This window comes from Herpailurus yagouaroundi, unplaced genomic scaffold, assembly GCF_014898765.1.
Source record: "Herpailurus yagouaroundi ecotype Mexico unplaced genomic scaffold, PumYag 100, whole genome shotgun sequence".
In the NCBI taxonomy this organism is placed as follows: domain Eukaryota; kingdom Metazoa; phylum Chordata; class Mammalia; order Carnivora; family Felidae; genus Herpailurus; species Herpailurus yagouaroundi.
The window spans coordinates 18,713,504-18,730,307 of NW_024412391.1; the positions used below are offsets into that span (position 1 = coordinate 18,713,504).

Here is a 16,804-nt window from a genome sequence, read left to right on the forward strand (position 1 = left end):
AGGTACTTGCGTTGCTCATGAAGTTCCTTACGCTCGGGAAGTTGAAATTCCTTGCAGGGGTGCCGAACGGGGGAAGCGGGGCTGCCTCGCACGGGTCTGTGCTCCCCTTCTCCTTCCTCCCTATCGCCCGCCGGCGGGTCTCCCGTCCCGGAGCGTTGCCACGCCGCCCGCTGGGCGGCGGGGAGAGGCTCACCTGGCGGCCTGGGCGCGAGCCCCGGCCTGGGGTGTCGGCTGCAGTGGCGCGCGGCCGCCTCTAGATGGAACTTTCTCACCAACACAAGGCGGCGCCGACCGCCGCTCCCCCGGCGCCCGGCGGCCAGGGGCTCCCGCTCGCGCGCGCCTGGGCGATAACTCAGGGGAGGGCCGCCGGACTGTGCACGTAGAGCCCGCGGGTTTCCCTCGGCTGGAGGCGAAGGGAATCCCGAGGTTCCCCCTCAGAAGCCGAGGAGCCGCGCGGCGCGGCGCCTCAGGAGTTTCCCGCCCCGTATCTGCGGCTGCTAGAATCGGCTCCATAGCACGACGGTCCCCGTGACCGCCCGCGCCCCCCTCTTGCGCAGTGCCCGCAGCGGGACCGTCTTATGTCCATGCTCGAGCTCCTGGGGCTCGGTAGAAGGCGGCCCCCGAAACCCTCGGGGGCGGGGGTGGGGGAGACGATCGCCGGAGCTGCGGGCAGGACAAATGGCCGAACGGCAGCGCCGCGTGAGGTAAACTTTGCAGGGGAACCGCGCGGCTGGCGGGCTTTACTTTGAGCATCCCCGAAAAGAAAGCGTGTGGCGGGACACTCGCCATCGACCACGTATTCTTCCCGGTGACCCTTTTCGGAGCTGTGCTCCTCGAGGCGGACCCCAGGCTCGCGGTCCTGACTCCAGGCTCCGCGTGGCCGTCGTGCGGCGCCTTCCCGCGCGGGTCCGGGCTCGCCAGGCAGTCGGAGCTGCTCAGCTCCCTCACAGCCATATTCCTCCTTCCATCCGCCCGCACTTCCACCCTCCCCGCCACTCCCCACCCCGTCTTTGAGTCCTCCCTTTTTTTGTTGGGGGCGGGGCGGGTGGGGGTGGGTTTTTTTTTTTTTTATGAGAACTATTGACATTTCTGGTCCCGGCGTCTCTGCGGGCTGAGGTGATGTAGCGCGGAGGGGAATCCGTCGGCCGAGCGTCCCTCTCCCTGCCCGCGCCGGGGCCGCTCGGAGGCGCCGAATTCCAGGGGGCTCCCGCCCCTCGGGGTTCCTCCTCCTGCCTCTGGAGGTGACTGGTTGGCGCGAAGCGATTGGCGATCCCGGACGCGATCCCGGCCTTGGCTCCCCGCGCCGCGCCGGGTGAATGGCCGCGGGCGGAGGATCGGGAGGCGCCGGGCGCAGACCAATCGCGGCCGCCGGTGGGAGTATTTGTTATTCACATGGAAGACACTTGGCGCCGGCCGGGCCAGCTCAGCCCCCTCAGCCCAGAGACCAGCCACAAGTGCGGCCGCGGTGCTCGCCTCACGCGGCGGCGGTGGCGGCGCTGACATGGAGCTGCGGGCCCCCCGCGGGCTTCCTCACCGCGCCCTCTGCGGGGAGCAGGGTAAGACGCGCCGAGCGGCAGAAAGAGGAAAAAGCGGAGCAAGTGCCGAACCACGGGAAGAAACGCCCCCCACCCCCGAACTCCCCCCAGAGATGGTGCTGGCGGAAAGAGGAGATCCCCGCTGCTTTATTCCCCTTTCCGTTTTCTCCTTTAAAACCGTTCAGTGGACAGCCAGCCAGGTGCACCGTTTCTTCTCCGATCACTTTGGTGATTTGTTTTTCCTGGGCACAAGTACATGGCCTTGCACACCGGAGTCTGGGAGAGAAGTGGCGGGCGGAGGTGACGGGAACTGGGGGCGAGGGAGACTGGGCGCCAGGGGGCGAGGGGCTGGCCGGGCATTGGAGCTTGATTGGGTATCTGTGGAGTTTACGTTGCAAAGAACCAGGCAGCTACTACCCCTCTAGTCCGCCCATGATGACATTCCAGTGAAGAGGTTCAGGAAAGAGGAAGGCTTAGCTGGGAACTCCCAAGGCTTGCAGATGTGATCCCCCAAAAGTTTAGTCGGCGAACGAGAGACTGAAGGGTGTCGGTTAGGGGGCAGGAGCGTCTCGGGTGCTCTGCTGGGGCGCGCGGCGGCAGGATTTTAAAGCGCTCTTCCTCGGATTGCCTGCCCTGGGTGACCTCCTGGACCTGCCCTGGCGGAATCCGGACTTGCCCCGCCGAGATGACGAGGTACCTCCGTTCTGCAAATCTGGCGGGAGGGATTTCCGAAGTTAGAGGCTTCCGGGATGAGTTGGGGTAACCCCCGCCTTCTTGAGAGTGGGGCTGGACGAATGTCTACCCATCATCTAGGGAAGACGCGACTCGCGGGAGAAGCCGGGTGGTTTGGGGTTCTCCAGAGCCCCTTCATCCCCGCACTTCTGCCTGGACTTCGTGTTCTCCGAGTTAGCCCGACGAGGTTGGGATTTCCGCGGGCCCTCTTTTGTGGCTTTTGGGAAAACACTGGAGTTCCCTGTCCTGTGGGGGGGGGGGGGCGGGGAAGGAGGAATGGTCTCTAGGATCTTGAGTTTAAAAAGCGAAGGCAAATGCGCCCGACAGCTCCTCCGAAGCACCTGAAGCCAGCGTGGCCCCAGTTTCGCGCGGGCCCGCGCGGGCGTGGGCGCTCGGGGCAAGCCAGGTGGGGCGTGGGGTGGGGGGAGGCGCTCCCGGCCGAGCCGCGCGCGGAGGCTGGATCCCCCCGGCGCGCCCGGGGGCTGGGGCGGCGCCGGAATACCCCGGCGGCGCGGGAAAGGCAAGAGAAACCCGGTCCTTCTAAGGCCCTGGGCTCTACCGGGAGCCCGGGTTCAACAGCCTAAGGAACTGAGAAGAAAGAGGAAGATGCAGCTGGAAGTGGCGAGCGGGGGCGGGGTGAGTGGCTGCAGGCTGAGATCTAGGTAGAGACAGAGTCGGAGGTAGAGAACCCTCTGAGCCACGCCAGTAGCGAGCCCATCTGCTCTGCCAAGCAGCTCAGAGATCCCTTGAGGTTCGTACAGTTGGTGAAAATGTAACAGAATCACACACACACACAACCAAAAGCAAACAAAAAACCCGTCTGTATGACAGGCTCCCTTGGTGCACATGAAATGCAGAGGGGTGTGAGAGTTGCCCAATTGCGCAAGACGGCACCCCCACGCTTCCCTCAAGAATTGTTTCCCTAGTGGCCCAAACTGCAGGGCCTGGGGTCAGACAGTGTCTGTGCTCCCGGGATGGTGGGGGTGAAAATAGACCCACCAGCCAGCTACAGTAGCCCAAACCCCTCAGTCCCCGAAGCTAGTCCTGCTTGGGAAGGGAATGCCCTGTTTGCCATTTGAGGGTGATCCTTTCCCACAGACCTGATGGCGAGGGAGCCTCTTGGACACCCAGGAGGACGCTACGATCTGGGCCACTACCGCGATTGAGTACAAAGCCAGAACTGGAAAACAGGGTTGGTGGTGGAGATATTGACAAGAAGTATCATAAACAGTAGAAATGCGTTCTGATAATAGCTTATATTTTGCTGGAAAGAAAAAAAAAATAAAAAGAAAAGAGCCACCAGCAGGTAGATCTTGGATAAACGGCTTATTGCACTTGACTGTAATTTCCATTTTCCGTTATGAAATTGTTTGTCAATAATTGCAAATGGCTACAGAAACCACTTTAGTTTACCTTGGTCACTTGCTTGTGAATAATGTCTTGAAAAATCTGTAGGAGACAGAATCAGCTGTGTGAAATTCATTGCTTGGTTCTTGAAAATATGTGGTTTGATAATTTTGAAGAGAAAAGCCTTATCCATCAGGGAAAATGAAGTAAGGGTTTTAAATGTCATTTTCCTATTTCAGAGTCAACTACAGGTTGCATCATACCTGAGATAAAGAGAGCGCTTTCTTGCTTTTGAATCGGGAATATGGGAAGCAATAGCTCAGGAGCAGCTTTCTTGGAGATTTACCCAGAATAAAAAAAAAAAAAAAGATGCTGAGAACACAGGTCTTTGCTGTTATTTAGGCTCTATTCTGTTTGGTTTGTGCTGGCTAGTTCTGCCCTACCATGCTTCCTTTGCAAATTATGACTACTTGAATAATTCTAAAAACATCTAAATACAAAAGGAATAGATAAAAGGAAGAGTTGAACTCTAATGAGTGCAAGAGAAAGTTAGAGGTGTGGAGAGATTGTACTCTTTTCAAAGTTAGCTGAGCAGGCTGGAGCTGCTATGGGGCTCGTTTAATTGGGATTTATGCAGCAAACAACAGGCTGGCATTCATTTTGGCAACACTGTGTGCCAATCTTTGTGTAACAATGTTCCATTGTCTTCAGGCATGAGGCACAGTATACTCACTGTACACACAGGTTCTGGCTCACCACTAGTGGTAGCAATGATGTTTTCCCTTCTAAGTTTCTTTCTTACCATCTTCCTCGTGTAGTTAGAATGCCCAACATAAAGAGGACCTTGGACTTTAATCTGGGAAGTGGAGTTGCTCTGTCTCAGTATCTTAAAAAGAAGATGCTGCTTGGATTTATCTTTTAACTGAACCCATAGCAAAAACCTGGCCACATCTCCATGCCTGCAGAACAGGCTAGCTTTCAAAGGTTCGGGAAACTTTCTGCTTTCTTGATAGAATCTGATTGTACAGCATCAGACTCACACATGTAGTTTTCTCAGGAGGGACAGTCATGCCATGTTGTTCCAGGAGAAGATGTGAACAGAGAGTCAGCTGGATCACATTGTTTCTATCACAAGAACAGGTTTTCTGTCTGCTAGGAATTGAATTTAGATTTGATTTCCTTTTCCTTTCCTTTCCATCCCCCCCTTCCTTTTTTCCTTCCTTCCCCTCTCCCTCCTTCCTTTTTTCTTCTTGGCTCAGAGAGATGTTTTGATTTTCATTTCTACTTGGTGCTTTGACAAGTTGTGATAAATTCACTGACTAAGAACCTTGAGCATGATGTATTCTTATCCCAGGACCTGCCTTCTGAGTGGTAGGTACTGCTAATGGAGTGATGTGAGGGACACTGCTGAGAGGCTCCTGGTTCATGATAACTCCTGACTTTGGTTTGTTACATTACCTATTTTAACCACTATTAGATATGTTTCTTTGGTAAAGAAATTATGGATCTCTTGGAAATTGTCTTATAAATGTTGATGTTCCAGTTGCGGGATGACACTAATGTATCTTTAGGTTTTGATACCTGTTAATGAATCAACTCACTCCCTGGGGAGGGCCAAGGTAACGGGAGAACCAGGTCTTAAGAGTATAATCTGTAGGACACATCAGTCCTGAGGGAGGGAGGAGATACAGGTCTGGGAGAGGAAGGAACAGGTGAGCACAAGTGAGAAGATATAGGAGAGCCCAAGAAGAGTATGTGGAGATTATTCACGTGTGTTGCCAATTTCACATTTTCCAGGCATGACTATGTCTAAAGATGGAAATCTGGCTGTTTTTTGGCTAACTTTTCCAGTGATAATGACCTTCATGTTAGAAGCTGGGCATTATATCCTATATACAACTTAGGAAGGTTTCCTATTGTCCTCTTTTCACTGCTGAAGAATATCTTGTCACCACTTCCTTCAGAATAGCCCTTTTGATGCTTCAAGTGTCCACGACCTTCAGTTCTCTAGGTCAGATACTGCACTTCCATTGACTTTCCCTCTTGGGTCTTTCCAGTTTTCCTTTGGTCTCCTTTGACTCCTTAGACACATGACTTGTTAGGGTCTGGCCAGCTCTGAGTGTGATGGCAAAGTGGTTTTCCAGGTCTTCTAACATAAAACACAAGTAAAATATTTAAGTTCTAGGACTGATTGTTAAACTAATAGTATCCATGTACATTCTTAATGGCACTTGGCAGTTTATGAAATACTTTTATGTACATTATTATGTCATTTGACTTCACAGTCTTGGGAGGTGGCCGGGAATCATTCCTCAGTTTAGAAACAAACTAGTCCCAGGTTAAGTGACTTGCCCAATGCCGTATAGCAAGTACAGGGGGAGAGGGATTAGAATCAGGGACCTCTGGGACCCCAGGATACCACTCTCATGTCCACAGTATCCATCATGGTCTCCTGAACCCAAGGGGCATGAAGTAAGGGAAAGAACATAGCAGCAGTTCTGCACTTGAATTCTGGCCCAAGATTTTGGACACATTCATATAATCTTTCTGTTTTTAGGTTCCTCATATCCCAAATGGGGGCCGTGATACCAGTCTTACAGGTGTATTTTGTGAAGGAAATGAGATCATGTGTGTGAGGCTCCAGGTGTACTGTGGGCATTCCATAAGTGTTGGTTTCGCTCCCTTTCCCTCTTCTTATAGGATACATACTATAAAAGTGGCTTCTCATTAGTTTAACTGTGGTCTTTTTATGCGATAGCTGTGTTATTGAAAAAACCTGCACAAATTGAATTCTGCTAAATCAGATTGCATTTTAAATGCATGGGGGATTTAGCTATTTAAGGGAAACCTGTGGTGAATTCTTTTGTAATGCAAATAATCACCTTCTAATTTATCTGTTTAGTAAGTTGAGCTGCTCATGTATCAGATTTTCTTAATATGGGGCTTGCTTGTACAGAAGAGCTTTCACAACCCTCTCTCACTGATGGGAAAAAGTCACTCAGCTTGCAAACAAAATCAGTTATTGTGTTCAGCTGGCAAAGCCTTGCTCTGGTGTTTGAGCGTAATCTCATTCCCTTATTATTAAATAATAGAATCTCAGAACGGGAAGCTGGAAGATACCTTAGAGATCACATGGTCCATCTCACTCATTTCACAGATGAGGAAATGGAAGCACACAGAGGTGAAGTGACATATTCAGTGTCGCCAGCCAGTGACCATCAAACAAGGATCCAATTCCAGGCCTCTGTTGCCAGGGGAGGGCTCTGCCTGGCCCATCCGTGCTCTGGGGCACCCCCAAGATTCCAGGGCCACACACACATGCCGTAGCATGGGAGATGATAGACAAATGTGATGCATTTTCTAAAGCAACCTAAGAGAGCTTGCAAGTGTGGGCAGTTTCAATTGAAACTGCTAGATTTGCCATTTTGAGTTGATGACAATATTCAGCTTAACCTTTTTGTTAAAGAGCTGAATGGAATCCAGCATAGGGATGCTGTTTGGCCTTTTTAGGAGTAAAAAATCACAATTCTTGGCTAATGATATTCCTCAGTGAGGATTTTACCATACCGTGTCTTAAAAGCACTTGCCAAGTGCTGGAGGAGGACGAGCTGACAGACCTGATGGGTCCCATGTGGGAGGGTGGGTTTGTTCTCACCCTGGCGTCAGGCTCGCCAGGAACCCTGGTTGGAAGCAGAGGTTTGGACAAACTATACTTGATATTCTCAACCCTTTGAGAGATTTGGAAATCACCCTGCCCTGAAAATGCCCCCAGATTGTCTCCTCCTAATTAGCACATTATTTTTCTTCAAGGGCTACCCGTTGAAGATCTACACATTTCTGTAAGCTTTCAGTGGAGGGGAAGACCTTCATCCTCACCGGTGCTTTCACAGCCAGTCTCTGCAGCACTGAGGGCTTTCTGAAGGACAGGACCCGTCCTGGGGGCCTGAGGATTTTGACTGTGGTGCCATTTACTAGCTCAGGGCTTTGGGTCATACTCAACCTTTCTTTTCTCATTTCTACCAGAGCTAATGATGGGTGTATGAAAATTCATGAGCCACTGTGTTACACACTTGGGACTTTGGTAGAAGAGAAGGTGTGTAGACAATAAAGGGAAGCAGAATTCAGGGTCCTGGCCCTTGAGGAGCTGTCCTTACTGCTGGCCTTTCAGGAAACAGAGCACTCTTAGGAAGTCACAGACTCAAGTTCCAGCCAGAGGTCTTCTCCCCGGGCCAGCAGGGACTTTTGGTGAAGTGCTAATGATGTATGATGGTGTTCCTTATACTTAAGACTGGCTGGAAGGGAGTGAACAGAAAGGGCTTCGGGGGTTAATGGTTCAGCCTTCTCAAAGATCTTGAAGCCCTTCCTGTGGGATCAGAAATAGTGCAAGGCATCTGCTCCCCTCAGAGGTTGATTTCAGGATTGCAGACCTCACACCTTGAAGAAGTCCGTCAGCCCAGGTGAAGTTTGTACCCATTCCCAGAGGAAGGTCCGTTTGAGAGAAAAACTGTTTTATTCTAAATCTAGCACAAAGCATGAAGTAGAACTATTTAGTTTTATAGTACAAAAAGGTCATTACTTCTTTAAAACTCATGGAGCCCAAGTAGGATGAGTTTAGATTGAAGCTCACAAGAATTGCATAAGAGTAAGATTAGGCAATGTAAGATTATATAATGAAACTGAATTTATGTGGTTTTCCACAAACTTTGAAATAGATTTTTTCCTTAGAATTTAAAAGGGAAACTACACCTTTTCAGCTGTCGAGAGTCTGATTTTTATGACAACGTATCAGATTTTGATATAACTGCAATATTTCAGTATTTTGTAAGTAGTTCTGATTTTAATTTTAAAGTGACAAAATTCAGTAAAAACCTCACCAACTAGGCAAATATAGAAAAAGTTGCTCTGCATTGTGGAAAATGAGTTACAGACTAAATCAGCAATGACAACTCCTGTTTACTGAGCACGTACCCTGTGCCAGGTACTGTGTCTTCTGTGTGTGCTGCGTGACAGGTTCTGTCATCCCCTTACAGACAAGAAAGCCAAGCTTTAGAGAGGTCATGTACTAATACTTCTATGCTGCAGACGAGGGAACTTAAGCAAAAATTCAAGTGAGCTGTCCAATAAATAATAACCAAGATGGAACCTCTTGTTTTCCATGTGAGTGCATTCATCCACTAAATAAAATGAATTCTTGCCTCACTGCTGCTCATCCTCAACCTCTCCTTAACTTAAATCTCTAAACAGACCGATGCGATGCTGAAAAGACTAGAAATTATTACAAACACAAATACTTTTATAAGAAACCCGATTTTATTAATTCCAGGACTGTACAGCCAGTGGAACTGGGTTAATGCCACAGGAGCAGGGAAGGATGATTTGTAATTAACAGATGGACTGTTTTTATGTTTGTGTAATTGAAAACCGTTTATTCTCTTAAGTACTTAGGAGTGGCTTGGTGTAATGAAGAAAGGCTGGTCTTTGGAGAACAACAGGTGCCCTTCCCCTTCTTTTTCCCTTTAAACATTTATCCTTCACATATCCATTTACTCTCTGCTCTGTCAGAAGGGGTACGTTAAGGGTCAGCCTAGCCATGCGGACTTGGTCTCAATCTCTGAATTAGTGATCAGAGTTAATGAGGTTTTATTGTCTTACAACGGGTCTTCCTTGTGAAACTGTAAAACATAATCCTACATCTCTTAATGGGTGGCTGATGTAATTTATGGTCCCTCACTTAAATGGTTTTATCCAGGAAGTCAAGCTAACTTTCTAAGTGTTTCCTTTTGTGGAATGCCTGAGGTCAGGCTATTGTCAAATCACAGAATTTCTGAGGGAGAAGCAGCTGCTAGGAGAATGGAGCATGAGGGAGTATCATTCAAGTGGTGAGAAAAATCAGAAAAGGACTAAGTATTTTGGGGCAGGATAGAGGGAATCTAGGGCTTAGCCTGTGCCAGGAGGCAGGGGATGCTTGTCATAGGCAGAATAGAACCCTATCAGCAGAATGGGCCATTGGCTGTATTTCTGAGTGTACTCCAGGTATATGCTCAGAAATCCAGGGCAGTGGGCTATGGTGAACCCCCCTTTTCTAATCTGAAATTGAAGAAAAGTACAGCTTTCTCTGAAAGCTTTTGGACGTATGTTCAGTTATCCTCTAGGGAGGCAGTATACTTTCCTTTGGGACAGGGAGTGTGGAATGAAAATTTTATGAACTGGAAATTAAACAAGTGAATGGAAAATACAACCAGATGTTGGTTGGCTAGGTTAGAGGAGAGTTGTCCAAATTTCAGGCTTCAAACATATATACATCAGAAACGAGCCTTCAATTAACCATCCTGCCAAAACAAGTTAGTGTTGTTTATTCTCTTAATTATACATGTGTTTCAAATATCAGATTCCCTTATGTTAAGTCAGTTTTTGCTTTCAGTTAAACCTCCTCAAAAGTCCTTTGAAAGAATCTCGTGGAATTCTTTAGGATTGAAGGTCCTAGAACAAACTTTTTCTATAGATTTGCTGGTAGATGTTTTCACTTTAGGTTATTTCTAATCTTGATGAAATAACTGTTTTCCCCACGGAGTCAGACAAAATTAAGAAGCTCTTCAATTGATCTCCAGCTCTGATTTGCTCCTAGTGATTCTAGGATCAAAGAGTGTTTACTTCAGAACTATAAGCACACCCATTGCTTCCACCCCAACAAATTCATAGGAATATCTTCACACATAACCCTCCCCATGTATTTCATTTCCAAGTCTTTGTTTTGTTATTAGAGAACAATGAGATAATTTATATGAAATAGCTGACGTTCTATGTTAAATCTTTTCACAAGCTATAAAACTTATACATTTTGGACTCCTCGGGTGGATTTCTTTCTTTCTTTTCTTTTGTGTTTGAGTAATCACTTTTTCCCACTGGGCAATCTGAGGCACCAAAAAAATGAAATTAACAGATGACTGGCTTGTTGAATACATCACAGAAAATAAACTTTCATTATGATTTTGTGGACATTTAAATGCTAAATTCAGACAGCTGTAAAAAGTAAAAGCAGATTTGAAAAGAAATAGTGCCATCAATCACAGGATTTTTATCCTCATGGAAATTGGATTTATTGAAATAAAATGGTAAATAAAAATACTTTCTGGCTTGGGAGAATCAACCTAGTTTCTGATACTTTTCTGTTTCCCTTGCTCCAAAAGTGTCATCAATCTCTCTGTTTAGATGCAGTGCAGCCAGGTGTTCAGAATCATAGGGGGACAAAAAAAAATTAGTTTCTCACTGAATAGGGGAAATGAAACAACAAACAAAAAAAGAGGTTGGTGTAAACAGAACTTAAACATATGAAAAATGTAGACCCGTTGAACTGAACCCTGTTTTTCCCTCCCCCTGCCCCCCAGGAATAATTCTGCTACAGGGCTGACTTCAAGGACGTGAATTGTTGACCTCATCCCACCTTCAGAACCTCAGCTGTTATTCTAATTTTTGCACCATTCCAGGCAAGTTGACTTTATATGGAAATAAAATTGAACCTTAGGGGTCTGATGGAAATTCACTGTGACATTGAAATCAAGAAAACTTGCTGAAACGCACAGAGCCCTTTCCCCCATGGGCCCTGATGGTAGCCTCCAGAAGGTGCAGTCTCTGGTGGTGCCCCTTCTTCTGTGGCAAGAATAAACTCTGGGTCTTGGGTTGCAACACCACCTGTGGAGAAAATGGTATGCGAGGGAAAGCGATCAGCCTCTTGCCCTTGTTTCTTCCTCCTGACGGCCAAGTTCTACTGGATCCTCACAATGATGCAAAGAACTCACAGCCAGGAGTATGCCCATTCCATACGAGTGGATGGGGACATCATTTTGGGGGGTCTCTTCCCTGTCCACGCAAAGGGAGAGAGAGGGGTACCTTGTGGGGAGCTGAAGAAGGAAAAGGGGATCCACAGACTGGAGGCCATGCTTTATGCAATCGACCAGATTAATAAGGACCCTGATCTCCTCTCCAATATTACTCTGGGTGTCCGGATCCTTGACACGTGCTCCAGGGACACGTATGCTTTGGAGCAGTCATTAACATTCGTGCAGGCATTGATAGAGAAAGACGCTTCCGACGTGAAGTGTGCTAATGGAGATCCACCCATTTTCACCAAGCCTGACAAGATTTCTGGTGTCATAGGTGCTGCAGCAAGCTCCGTGTCCATCATGGTTGCTAACATTTTAAGACTTTTTAAGGTAGGTGAAGGCATTGTCTTTCTGATCATTGTGACAAGACAATAAACTGTTCTGGCTCCAACCACAGGTGTAAGAAGAACGTGAACATGGTGAAGATGCTCATAGACCCTCTCAGGGTCACCAGGTTACTCAACTAGAGGGTTCTGTGTCTGGGTTTATACATGTGTTGATTTAGCTCTATTACTTAATTGGATTAATTATGACTCTTTTTTTCTTCCCTGAACAAACAGGTAATAATTTCTGTGACATGTTGAGTCCTTAACATCTTGGGATATCCTCCTTATTGATTCTCATTTTAAGTCAAAGCAAGTATTTTTAGAGAGTATAATGAAATCTTAGCACATTTTTCGTAAAACATTTCTATGGTGTTTGAGATATTATTAGATAATTTACTTGGTGAAGCTTCTTTAAAGTGGAATGCTCTGTTATGACAAAAGTTCCTGTATGAAGAAACAGTATTTATTACTAATGTGTGGATGGAAATGACACCCTGGGATATAAGATGGCCATAAAATTGTCAGGTTTATAATAGCTACAATAGAGCAGAACCTCATTAATTCAGACTGCTCTGATGCAGACTTGGAATAATTATATATAATTCATATTGAGTTAAAAGTTCAAGTTTAGCAGAATAATTCAAGCCTTTCTGATATAGGTTTGATGATCTATTACCTATAAATTGCATTTATATACTGAGTAAAATTGGCAAAATAAGATGGAATAATACTTTGAAAAGTATAAAGTGCCATAAAAATACAGTTGTTGTAACTCACCACCTTTCATTAACTTTATCATTTTGTTTATCAATATCTATTATGTAGTGTTCTATAGGAGACAATTGTTTGAATTGAAAATACTTTTTACTGGTTTCTTAGTGGGACATGACTTTTCCAACTTATTCTGAATTAATGAGGCTTTGTTTTATATTGTGAGAAACTGTTCCTGTGCATATTATATTTAAAGATATTAAAAGAATATGGAGAAATTGGACAGGTGACTGATACAGTGACAAAAATGAACAAATTGATGGAAAACTTACTTCACAAAAAAGATGACAGGAATTGAATCGAAAGCTCTTGGTTTGGGAAATATCTTGGAGGACCATCTAGTCTGGTTCACTTTGTAGGCTGGAATCTTCTTTGTAACCTCCCCCTAAGTGGCTGTCCAGCTTTTGTATTAATCGCTTTAGTTTAGAAGACAGAATGCTAAGAGGCAGCCTAATGACCATTTTCAGGCTGATGAAATTTTCTGAAATGAGGATGCTGAGCAGAAGCTCTCTGTGTCTAAGGAGTATTGAAGAGGCACAAACCAGGCTTCAAGGAATGCTGGAGACATTTCGAAGGACATTGGGAAGAGCCTTTTGGCAATGATAAGGACACAAGATTAAAATAGGCAGCCAAAGGTGCTTGAATTTGTCATTTCTAGAATAATTTCTCTTGGGCTAGCTGACCCCTTGCCTGTACAGGATTTTCCAGATTTCTCACCACATCCGGGGATCTAGAATTTCTCCTCAAAGTCTCAATTCTGAGCTGCATGCCATTTTGTGCTCTGTGATGGTATCCAGTTTTAGCTACTTTCCCAGCATCTTTTTCCTTTCTAATTTGATTTGTCTTCCCAGTTGCTCCTAAGCATCTTTTTTCTGTTCTTAACTCAGCAGTTGTGGCTCAACAACACCCACATGTTACATTATGTTATGTTATGATGTTACGTTTGTTATTTTGTTTTGTTTTTATTTTGTATTTTGTTTTATTCTGTTTAGTTTTTAGAAGTTTTAAATTTTAATCCCAGTGTAGTTAATATATAGTGTTATGTTAGTTTCAGGGGTAAAATATAGTGATTCAACAATTCTGTATGTTACTCAGGGCTCATCATGATAAGTGTACTACTCTTAAATCCCCATCACCAATTTCAACCTCCCTCCACCCTCTGGTAGCCATCAGTTTGTTTGCTATAGTTAAGAGTCTTTTTCTTGGTTTTTCTCTCTCTCTCTCTTTCTCACTCACTATTTCCTTAACAACACCCACTTTTTGAGAAGAGGGAAACCTTCATGAGCATCTTTTCCCTGTCTTCTGTTACCCTCCCCTTATATACTAAATTCTGGTTCCCAGCAATCCCATCATAATTCCTATGAATCCTGTCTCCTTCCTATAGTCTGATGGCCAGCCAAAAGTAGACAAGGATTTGAGAAGTGGGGTATTGGTGATAATTGCTTATTTGAACCTTCTAAAGATTGTAAACATTAATTTTACTATAGAATCAGCTTATCTATAAAATGGGGATAATAACATCGTGTTAGGTTTTGGGATGGATTTAATGAGAAAATACAGGTGAAGGGTTCCACCGGTACCCATGTCCTTTGCCTCCTTGAGCTGCCAAAGGGACCTTCAGGCCATCTGAAGGTTTTGTTTTTATGCGGTCTCAACCTAACTTCCCTCTGCTCCATTCTTCTTCATTGGCTGGCCAATTCTCTCCTTACTGTCTTGAATAATTCCGGAGGGACTTTATTTGACCAGGTGGGAGAATTACCATTGATTCCCTGGGCAGAGTCCAGTACTCCAGGTCAACTCTTAAGATAGTGGTCAGCACAATAGAGGACTGTTCTTGCCACCCTTGACCAAATCCTAGGGAGTGGGTGACTTTTAGCCACGAGGGGTGTTAGCTATGGTAAGTATCATAACTAAAATGAGTACACTGGCACAGAGTGAGCATTTATTATGTGGAAGCAAATGTACTTATCAATCAAATTACTGGGGCCTAAAAATTGTATCTTTCAAAAGTAAGTGACAGAATGTAGGTACTTAGCTTATCTTCCAGCTGAACCTAGAACCACATGAATGGGAACTTGATAATTGTAACTTATATTGTTTTGCTACTTTAATTTGCTTTGATGATTTATGTGAGACCTCCAGTCAGCACTCTACACTGATATTAATCATGAAATGATGAAGTCATCGGAATAGAAAATGTCTCACTTTATGTGTGAATGCATTCTGTTTAAACACGTATGTTGGGACTGCCATGAAATGTTAGAATAGTTAGCAAAGGAATGGTTAACAAATTAATGCATTGGAGATTGGCTTACAATTTCTTTTTGAAAAATAATAGTGTGATTAAGCCAAATGCTATGACTTGAATAAAAGTGAACATTTGGGACAGTTTTATGGCTCTTGGGCGGCTTCAGGACAGCGTAAGGCCCACAGAATCTAAAAAGATGTACAGATATCAATATATTGCCACTTATTCCTAGATTAATGGAGTTAAAAAAAGGTAGAGCATCATGGTTTGAAAACACACAAACAAAAGTGATGATAAGGATGCAAAGGCCTTAATTAATGAATTCACTCACTGTCCTGTTTAACAATAAACATTAGTTGAAGGTTTTAGAGTGCAGCCAGAACCTGTTTTAAAATTGTATAGAAAATACTTGTGCTAAAAGTGGAAGTAATATCCAGATGTTTTAGTTGTCTTTTTTTTTGGACAACCCTGGAATAGCCTTGTCTTCACCTGCTGTATCTGCCTGGGCTAAGTCACGTGGGAGATAAAGGCCTCCAGGTATCTCCCTCTTACTTCAGCCTTGCTCCTCCTGTGGCAGCTTCTCCTGTACCCTGTATCCTTCTACGTTCTAATCAAAGCCTGGTTGCAAGAAAGGAGCTATGTATCATCAGTCATCTGCATATAGTATGTCTGTGTTTAAGCCAGGAAGATTCTATTTTCCGCAGGATCGCTAACAGCGGGATGAGATAAATTGTCTTTGTGAAGGGGGTTCAGGCAACTGTTGGAGAGGTTCATTTAGCTCCTCCACCAGAGACTATACCTCGTGGGTGGCCACCTCCTTTGCCCAGGAGCACAGCTGGCCCTACTCCTTTCTGGAGGGAAGAGATGTTGTTCTATTTTTGCTTGTCTTCCTACCAAAACCCAGAGACTAATGAAAAAAAAGAGCCTTCTTAACTTCAGAGGTGAGTTGGACAGGGGGCTGGAACTAGAAGCTGTCCTGTGGTCTCTGCCCACAGGACAATGAATGCTCTGCCAAACCAGTGATTTTCATCCTCCTGAGGTGAGGTTTACATGGCTCTCTCTCCTTATTGCCCTCTCGGGGTGTGTTGACTTATCAAAACCAACTCAGAGGCTTCTCAAATGACAGGACCCAGTGTGTGAGTATACGCCTCCCCTTCACCCCCAGGATCATTTCTACGGATTGAAGCGTTTCACATTTCTTAGGTGTGTTGGGAGTGAAAACAAGTTTGATAGCCACAGATGAAGACTTCAATGATCTGAACTTTTTGGAAGCACTGCTGTGCCTTAAAACACACACATGTCATATATGGGTTAATATGGGGGCAGAGTGGTCACTTCAGTGATTGTTTAATCCTTACAGCAAGTTAATGGTTTTAGATAATAGCAGTATCAATTAGGATAATGTGACATGTAACTGCAGAATAGCAAACCCAGAACTGCTTCACCCCATGTATCTAGAGGTGAAAATGCCACCCTAGTGGCTCTTGTATTGCAGAGACACCGATGAAAAGAGGGGCCGGGCTCCCGGAGATTATGTAGTTTGGAAAGAATTAAAAAAGAATTAGGGGGCCTTTTGGAAATGTCGACTGAGAAGCCCATAATTTAAATTATTTTTTTAAAAGCAATTTTGAGGAATTTTCATATGTTTTATAAAGAGCTTAGATTTCCCCCCTTTTCTAGAACATTTTCCAGCCTTTGCCTTTAAGTTAGAGCAATTCTGTTCCTCAAAACACTAATCATATACTTACTTTGAGCAAAGATTGAACATTCTAAGTTAAAAATAACATCGATGCTTGGAGGTAACCATTCACATTAATGTCCATGTAGATGCAGCTGGGTAATAAAAGGACAATGTTAGATACAATTTCTCTTCCTTTTGTTTTTCTAGTTAACTTTACCTAGAGAATGAACTTTCTACTCTTGAAGGATAGTTAAGTAGTCTTTAGTATCTACTTCCCAAAGCAA

The 16,804-nt window shown here is 45.2% G+C and overlaps 1 protein-coding gene across 6 annotated transcripts in view; it reads left to right on the forward strand.

Annotated features, from left to right (window-relative positions):
• The first annotated feature begins 529 nt into the window (after positions 1 to 529).
• Positions 530 to 16,804, forward strand: part of GRM8 (glutamate metabotropic receptor 8) — a 775,589-nt gene continuing 759,314 nt past the window's right edge. For 3 of the 6 annotated variants that reach the window (XR_005789206.1, XM_040472071.1, XM_040472068.1), the window contains exons 1-2: positions 1,109 to 1,556; positions 11,000 to 11,824. Coding sequence is in view for 5 of the 6 variants with exons in the window: in XM_040472071.1 (XP_040328005.1) it covers positions 11,315 to 11,824 (510 nt within the window). In the remaining variant the exon portion in view is untranslated. Of the gene's footprint in view, positions 705 to 1,103; positions 1,557 to 1,895; positions 2,229 to 10,999; positions 11,825 to 16,804 lie in introns of those variants that run through there. The other 3 variants (XM_040472070.1, XM_040472072.1, XM_040472069.1) reach the window with 3 other exon arrangements.